At 38.3% G+C, this 9,224-nt stretch overlaps 1 protein-coding gene across 3 annotated transcripts; it reads left to right on the forward strand.

Moving 5' to 3' along the window:
• The first annotated feature begins 797 nt into the window (after positions 1 to 797).
• On the forward strand, positions 798 to 8,823 carry LOC112528945 (protein phosphatase 2C 29-like). Of its 3 annotated transcripts, XR_003070895.1 has the most exons (5): positions 798 to 2,685; positions 5,167 to 5,280; positions 6,887 to 7,151; positions 8,209 to 8,518; positions 8,646 to 8,823. XR_003070895.1 is itself a non-coding variant. In XM_025139998.1 (4 exons), exons 1-4 carry the CDS (start codon positions 886 to 888, stop codon positions 8,331 to 8,333), a joined length of 2,304 nt encoding a protein of 767 aa, XP_024995766.1. In that variant the 5' UTR covers positions 798 to 885; the 3' UTR covers positions 8,334 to 8,823. The 3 variants fall into 3 exon arrangements, 1 of the variants encoding a protein (XP_024995766.1); XR_003070896.1 differs by lacking the exon at positions 8,646 to 8,823 and having other exon boundaries at positions 5,147 to 5,280; positions 8,209 to 8,352; XM_025139998.1 differs by having other exon boundaries at positions 8,209 to 8,823.
• Positions 8,824 to 9,224: the final 401 nt, after the last annotated feature.

Raw genomic sequence — 9,224 nt, forward strand, 5'->3', positions numbered from 1 at the left:
TAAATAATATTAATATTAGATTTTACATTTAAATATAATTAACTAATGTTATAAACATCTCATATTTCGATTTCAATATAAATAAACCATTTTATTTAATGCAAAGTTTAACAAGGATCTAAGATACATAATCACATATTTATAGTTTTCTTTTAGAATTCTCTTATTCGTAAAATATCTGAAAAACTATGTATCATGTATTATTTCATATGATTGTTCATCCATGACTATGATTTAAAGTAGTATTAACATATATTTGTTTTATACATATTCAGTTCACTATGTGAATTTTTTTAGTATAAAATGATTAAATGGTCAGAATAATTAAAAGACTCTCATGATATAGTGCAAATTGAAATATAATTATTTGATAATTGTTGACAATGAAATTAGGACGCTGAATGGAAAAAAAGAGATCCATGATACAAAATCATTCAGAAATTTCTAGAACCATTAAAAGACAAATTTTTTTTTGTCAAAGAAAATTTATATTTTAACGACTCAAAAATTACCTCTTAATAAAATTATTAAAAAATAAACAAACAACAGCTTGGATAAACTGGATCTCATAATTTTAAAGCTGTGGAATGATTTAGCTCTTATGATTAATTAAAATATTTAATAATAAAAAATAATTTTTGGATTATTTTAATTTAAAAGAAAATATTTAAATAAATAAAAAAACTCGCTATCTCTCACGACAGTTTTCTTCCTATTTAAAGCAAAGTCTTCTCTATCTCACCAAATTTTTTGAACATCTTCAGCTTACTTTCTCTCTCTAAAAACCACACTTTCTCTCTCTAAAATTTCTTGATTCACACACACTGTGTGTATGCTAAAAGATTTGTTGGAAAAAAGGAACAGTGAGTGTGTGAATCAAATGTGATGGGAGGTGGATTCTCGCAGCTCCTCCCCTGCTTCAATCCGGCGGAGAAACGGCGGAGCGATTCATCGGAGCTCATTTTCACGGCTACCGAGCCGTTGGACGAAACCCTAGGTCACTCCTTTTGTTATGTTCGTTCATCAGCTCGGTTCCTGTCCCCTACACACTCCGATCGGTTTGTTTCTCCTTCGCAATCACTACGATTCTCTCCGTCGCATGAATCTTCCTCAACGCGGTCGCGACAACCGTACGGTGTGTCGGAGACCAGTTTTTTCAAAGCGATTTCAGGTGCCTCGGTAAGTGCGAATACCTCGACTCCCCGGACTGTCCTTCAGTTAGAGAATATTTACGATGATGCCACTGATTGTGTTGGTGGTGGGGTCAAGTCTAGTATTGTCAATGGCTTTGAAAGTACGTCTTCGTTTAGTGCCCTTCCGCTGCAACCTCTGCCACGAGGAGACTCTGCGAGGGCGGCGTCGTCCGGTCAAATGGAGAGAGCCTTCTTTATGTCTGGTCCGATTGAGCGTGGAGCTCTGTCCGGTCCGTTAGACTCGAACTTGGGTTCGGATTCAGCTAACAGCAATGGTGTCCCTTTCTCGGCGCCGCTCAACGGTGGCATTTACGTCAAAAAGAAGAGAAAGAAAACCATTCCTGGGATTCGGAAGGCATTCCATCGGAATTTCCCTCGCCCTTGGGTGGTTCCTGTACGGAATTTCGTCGGAGGACGGAAGGAAGCTCCGGCGGGGGGAGGGGGAGATGAGTCGGAGATGAAGAATGAGAGTGACGTTCAGTGGGCTTTGGGGAAAGCAGGGGAGGATCGGGTGCACGTGGTCGTATCAGAAGAACACGGGTGGCTATTTGTTGGAATTTATGATGGATTCAACGGTCCTGATGCTCCAGAATTTTTGATGGGTAATTTATATAAAGCTATGTATAAAGAGCTTGAGGGATTGTTTTGGGATTTAGAGGATGTAACTCAGGATCAGTCTTGTCCACCACAATTACAGGAGGAAGAAGCAACAGCTGTTTATTTAGATCCAACGACTGCAGCTATTTCAGACCAGAGKGGATCCGTAAAGAAGGTTTCGTTTCAATCAGGAGAAGAAATTGTGACAAGGAGGAGAAGGTTATGGGAATACCTTGCAGAGGAAGAACCTGAAGATGGGCTTGATCTTTCTGGTTCTGAAAGGTTTGCATTTTCAGTGGATGATGCACTCAGCATAAGCAAAACCAGTTCAGGAGTTGGWCGCAGGTCATTATTGTTGTCCAAATTGAGAAATGGGTTTGCTAAGCGTAAGGAGGGTAGTAGATTGTTTGCWTGGAAATTTGGGTTGGATGCCAAAGAGCAAAAAGAAGAGGAAAACAGAAYAGAGGAGGCAGGTAATGTTGTTAGAAGTGGTAGGAAGAAGAAACCTGGTCCAGTAGACCATCAGTTGGTCTTGAGAGCRATGTCAAAGGCTTTGGAAGTAACCGAGCTTGCATATCTRGATATGACAGACAAGGTCATGGATCAATATCCGGAGCTTGCGCTTATGGGTTCCTGCTTGTTGGCTGTATTGATGAGAGACGAGGATGTGTACGTGATGAATTTAGGAGATAGTCGGGCCATTGTTGCCCAACATGATGAAATCCAAGACGTTGGTTCATCTCAGACAGGAGATAGTAGGACRGTTGAGGGTGTAGATAAGGAAYCCATAGATGCAGTTGGGAAGGGGAATGGTATGGCAAATGAAGTCCCCAGTCATGACATGAGATTGACAGCATTGCAACTGTCTACTGATCATAGCACAAGCATTGAAGAAGTAAGTTCTGAGTTTTGAACTGATCTTAAGAGTTAACCCATTAAATGTCTGTAAGAGAACTTGTTTCAATTTCATTACCAACTACTTGTGATATATCTTGTTGATTGTTCTAGTTAACATACTTAGAGCCTAACCCGTGGTTTTGTTTGACAGTTTTCTATGATATAGAGTAATAAAATACTGACATTCTATCCTTTAACTACTAATTAAATGATTTGACCTGTCCTGGAAATTTCAAACTAGGCTATCTAGTATTCTTGGATCTTATGAGGACACTTACAGCTTGCAGCTCCTTCATAGTTAAATTATGTTTCGTGTGGCTTTTACTGAATTTGGATAATAAGCGGGAAATGCCACATTATGTAACCATATGAATCTGATTGTAAGGAATCTTAATTGCACATTGCAATCGTGGTTTTTTCTCTTCTATTGTGCCATTGTGCCATCCTCACTATGCTGCGTATAGAAAATAAAGCATACCTCAAGTTTTATCCTCCATGTCTCTGAAATACCAAGAATGGATGGTTTTCTTACATTTTGTTTTGGACAAGATGGGAGTCCATCACTTAGCGAATTGGGTATCACATGATTGGAGGTGGTATGGGCCAACAAGTTAATACTCTAGTCCTTGTCTTTGCTTCATCTTCCTTCAATGATGTCATGTCATTTGGTTCCTTACATTTAATATACATTTCAAGTTACATGATTACTTGGAAGTCTCATCCTATTCGGATGCATTTTAGCTATGGCCCATGTTCCTAGCTTCTAGTCTTACCTTTGCCCAAATCGGTTTTCATCTCATTTTAAATTTTAGAGCAAGGTGCTATGAACATAAATGTTCCACGCGTCCAACCAAAGGATCGACTATTGATGTTCTAGAACTAAAATCAGCATTGAGACACTTTATTATGGCGTCTGCTAATAAAAGAAAAGTAAGGGCTTAATGTAGTTTTTATGCATTATCAATAGCTTTTAGATCTTTTTTAATAGGCAAGGGAAGAACAAGGTTCCTTTAATTTGTTGGAGCCACTTTTTTCTTAACCTTACATGAGAGAAATAGTAGATTCTATGAGGAGGCTTCCATGTGAGGTTTCCTCAAAATGAAGCATGATCAAATCTCTCTTCCACTTTTAAGATTCTTCTCTCTTCTAGTACTGAGAGGTTGATTCCATGCAATTGTTCGATATCATTATTTAGTTTCTATTAGCAATGCCTGCCTTCCTCAGGAATAGGAACAAAATGTGAAATACTGCTGGCAAAGTGTTCCTTCCTTAATTTCTGTAGGGTATATCCTGACATGTATGTCAGAGTTGAAGGAAGTTTTTTACAATTCATTGAATAACTTTACAACCCCCCCCCCAAAAAAAAAACCACATGAGCATGCCCTTGTATTCTAGCTCTTCAGCGGGGTCCACTACAACCAGAAAATGGGGAAATTGAAGAGTATCACAAACCGTTTACGTGGACCTCATTTCATCTGCATGAACCTTCACCCATTTTTATGTAACATCCAGATCTCCCTTGCGATGTATCGATTGGACTGAACATAAATCTAATAGACAGATAACACCTATACGTGGGAGTACCATTCTGGTGGAAGATCAGCTTGGGAGTTCCCAACCTTAACTTGTAGGAAACTCCAGGATCCACATATCAAGAAGACAATTAGATGCTATGCAGATAGTTATTTAGAAAACAATTAATAATCAGTATTTTTCTTGATTTTCTCCTTGTAAATCATGGAAGGGACATGTATAGAGTTTGTTTAGTGGAGTATGTACACAACTCTCCATTTCCTTCCGTCTCGTGAATACATCCAATGCCATATCAAGTCACCAAATCAACAGGAGACTAAGGGGTTGTTTGGTTGGTTTTTCATCAAGTCATGTATGGATAAAGTTGTCTGTGTGGATTAATCTGTCTATATAAAGTTGGTTTTCCATCAAGTCATGGAAAGTTGGTTTGTCATTAAGTCATGGAAGATTTTCGTTTGGGAGGGTTTTTTCATAGATGGAAGGAACATTTTTTTTTTCATTGGGAAGGGTTGGTTTGGAAAAAATGGTTTTCTGAATAAAGCTCCTCTCTGGAAGCTTATTGAATAAGCCACTTTCTATATCGTTATGACACTACTAACAATCATGTATAGCTAACCGAATAAACTGTGAGTCCCATTAAGCTCGTTAAGCTGCTAACAAACATGCCAAAGCTGCTAAGTGGAATGCCAACTAAGACTGCAATTTTCCTGTTACCTGTTTCTTAATGGTAGACTTGAAATCTGAACAAGTAATCACTGGCATGATGCTTTATAGTCTTCTTACATATGTGGTGGTGAATACTTGGCATTGTATGGTTACATTCACTCAAATATCATTAGTGTTCATTATGGCAATTTTTTCGAGTTTTTCTTATCTTATGCTAAATATCACCTAAATTTACCCGAGAGTATCTCAAATTATCGCAGAAATCTTTTTACTATTGCAGGAAGTTACTAGAATCAAGAATGAGCATCCGGATGACAACCATTGTATTGTCAATGATAGGGTGAAAGGTCGTCTTAAGGTTACTCGTGCTTTTGGGGCTGGATCCCTCAAACAGGTTTGTTGCATGATTCTATCTCTATCTCATTCTTTAATTTGCACAATCACTTAATATTATGAGATATTGAGGTATTATTGTGCTTGATTCTATATTCATGTTACTACTTTGTTGCATGATCACTTTTGAGATATTGAGGTCTTCTTGTGATTACATCTCGTTTATATCACATTGTTGTGTGTATGCACAATTCTTGTGTTTTGGAATTTCTTCTTAGTCCTTTTGATGCTTAAATTACCTTATGCTCAGTCTGGTTTGTTTTGTTCTTGATGAAAATGGAGGTTCTTTTCATTGATTTAAATACTTCACCATACTCAAATCCCATGTATGGCTACTCTATTTCTGTAGTCACATAACTTTTGGAAGTTCTTACAGCTTCATAAGCACTGGTCACTGGTTAGCATATCATGATGGTGTCACCGACGACTTCACCAAATTCCGAGCTTTCTTAAGCTTTTCGGTAATTATTCAACACAATGAAAAATCTCAAGCATCGGAAACAGAAACTATTCAACATATTACATACCAAAAAATGATTTTATCGATCTCCCTAAGACTTTTCTACACAGAACAACAATTAATAAGTGAAAGTTTTGCATAGTTTAATGATAACTTGTAAAATTTTATGAGCGGACATTAAATCACTATTCTATGGTTCATGGATAGAAGGCCCTAACTAATGAAAACAAGCTTCAATAAACTGCTCAAATGTACTCCCAACCGTGCATGGAAAGTTGCAAAAGCTGAGTTGGATTTCATAACATGTGGGCTACTCAATTTGACGCTTTAGATGACTAGTAATGGGTTGTACAAGTCTACAACGACAATACCTAACAAAGGCAAGAAAATAAGTTATGAAGTGGGACCCTCGGAGTGGCTATCAGACGAGATTGCTTAAGTGCAAACAACACATTGTCGCCACATGAGCAGTACGACACTTACCGTGGCCATTGGAGATCTTTTTTTGGGGGGGGGGGGTTAGATCCTCTCTCCGTATGAGATGTTTCTATTTTTCATCCAGCTTTGGCAAAAGTGGTGGATTTTTCGCCGGTGGGCGAGGTGGTGGCCCCCATTAGATATCATACACGGTGACATCTGCTGGTGGTGGTTGGTCCTACATCACTCTCATTGATGATTTCAGTCGATTTATCGCTCACATGCAATAGATTACTTTTGTCATCTAAAACTCACTACAACAACCTTCTTTCTACAAGAATAAAACAAATACCATGTTAGGGAGTTCCCGAATTGCTCCATGACCTATTTGAATGCGTCTTTCTTGATTCTAGCATTAGTTATCATGTCACCAGGTTGTGCACTCTACAACAAAATGGAGTTGTTGAATGGAATAAGATCCTTATTTGCTGTTTCCTGCCGTCTCTTCCCACTCATGTCATCTAGATATAGAAATCACCGTACTATTTTATTTCTAAACTTATTATCTTTTTATGTGCATCTTTATGTCTTCTATGCATGCTTGTAAACACACTGAATCTGTGATATTGAGCTCCAATTGGCAACACTAACAAGCGATTCTTCTGACTAAATCTTGTTTTACTGTTAAGAACGTGATATTTTCATAATATGTTTTATGACGTTGTTTCAGGCCAAATGGAATGATTCATTATTGGAGATGTTTCGCAATGAATATATTGGAACTGCACCATACATATCTTGTCTGCCTTCTCTCCGACACCATCAACTCGGTCCAAGGGACCAATTTTTGGTTCTTTCTTCAGATGGTTTGTATCAGTACTTTAGCAATCAGGAAGTCGTTTCTCATGTTGATAGTTTCATGGAGAGGTTTCCCGATGGCGATCCAGCACAACACCTGATAGAGGAGCTTCTTTTACGTGCAGCCAAGAAAGCGGGTATCCTCCCTTACCTTTGATATTGTGTTTGCTATCTGATCACTCATGAAGCAATCTTTTGTATTATCTGCGTTGTTGTAAAAATGATAGGACATGGGACTTCTTGGGTCCAAGGTCTAGGATAAACGATAATTGCCAGATTGTTTTTCTTTTGAAGTATATTTATATCCGTCCAAATTTGCACACTACACACTTCTCACCAAATTTTGCACACTACACACTTCTCACCAAAATGCGAGGCTTTTCTCCTTGATCTCTAAGGAGGTTGGGATCTACCGGTAACCCCGCGGGGCCATTGACCCTTTGGCTTAATTGCCAAATCTTCACTTAGTGAATGATATGAATTTTATAAGTCAATTATGTAGTTAGTTTAAATTCTTTAAACTTAGGGTTCTTTTACTAAGTTTAAGGTGTTATTCTAGCTCCTGCATTTTGTTAACATGCTAAAACAGAAAACTAGCAAATCTATGCTAACACGGTTGAATAGTGTGAGGTGTATCCGTGTGGTTTTTCATGTGCATCATCTGCATTACATATTTATATACGTATACGTATACAAATTTGGGTAGCAAACTAGGTTTGGAGACTGTAGCTAGCGCTGTTGGGCACAAAGGGAGTTGGACAAGTTGCGGGATAGAGAAGCATTCTTTGGCCTTTCTTGCTCTCTGTGTTCTGCCTTCGTTGCCTTTTCGTATGTTTTAAATGCACATACTTATTATTTATTCTTATATATTTATTTTTTCATGCTTCTTCACCATATATTAGGCTTTATTCCTTCCGTTTGTTTGGCCACACTATGCTTTTCACAAGCTGGAAGGTCTTTATGGAAACAGTCGTTTTACCCTATGGCTATTGATCTACGTACATCTCACCCTCCCATCCCCTACTTTCAAGTGGGATTTACCGAGTCATTTTTGGATTGGTTAACAAGTATACAGATTAACAGTTGAATTTGGAAAAGAGCTCCTTTTTTTGGTTTGATCATGTTAAACTTCTGAAAACATCCGGTTTAGGTGTTTGTTGTAACTTCTAAAGAGAAATTTCTATATCTGTATAGGGATGGAATTGCATGAATTGTTAGATATCCCACAAGGTGACCGTAGGAAATACCATGATGACGTTACTGTCATGGTGATCTCCTTGGAAGGACGAATTTGGAAATCATCAGGAAAATACCTGTAACACAACACAAGAAAAAAAGCAGCAAAAACATCTCAATTTTGCATCGTGTTCTCCAAGGTGAAACCCGACAAACGGAACAGAGACTTTCAAGCCCACTTTTCGTGGGTTCAAATGATTTAAAGAAACACACGCGAATCTTGGGACGGATGTCGATCAAGAGCCAAGCTACATGGCCAAAAATGGAGGTAAATGCTTGTTGTTAACTTTCTTTCTCTCTTTTGGTGATGGATTGGGGGGTGGTAAAGAATGGAACTTGTTTTCTTTTCCTTTTTTCATATTTTTTAATTTGTATTTTTTTTTTTCATTTTTTAGGTGGGAAATCTTGTTTTATTAGTTTTGTTATTATTCCCAACCTGAAAGAAATGTGGTTGTAAGATGGGTTGGGGGTGGGGGATATCTTTGTTACATTTATTATTATTAGGATATTGAGAGGTTTTCACTTGCAAAAGTGAAAATATGTAATTTTGATGGTGGATTATATGAATCTAGAAATTATGTTGCCCAAGCCAACCATATGAATTGCCTTTTTTCCCCTCGAAATGTGTATCGTATCGGACTGGTCGAGAATTGGCCCGACCCAGTACGAAAAGGACCAGTTAAAGTGTGGCCTAGGCTTAATCGGCCCGACCCAGTACGAAAAGGACCAGTTAAGGTGTGGCCTAGGCTTAATCGGCCCAACCCAGTACGAAAAGGACCAGTTAAGGTGTGGCCTATGCTTAATCGGCCCGACCCATTACGAAAAGAACCAGTTAAGGTGTGACTGAGGCTTAATCGGCCCGACCCAGTATGAAAAGGATTGGTTAAGGTGTGGCCTAGGCTTAATCGGCCTAGAGGACTGATCAGTCCTCAAATTTTTTTTGATTAGCCTGGATATCCAACCCACTATGCGAA

This window comes from Cynara cardunculus (genome assembly GCF_001531365.2).
Source record: "Cynara cardunculus var. scolymus isolate 2C chromosome LG 16, CcrdV1, whole genome shotgun sequence".
Lineage (NCBI taxonomy): Eukaryota > Viridiplantae > Streptophyta > Magnoliopsida > Asterales > Asteraceae > Cynara > Cynara cardunculus.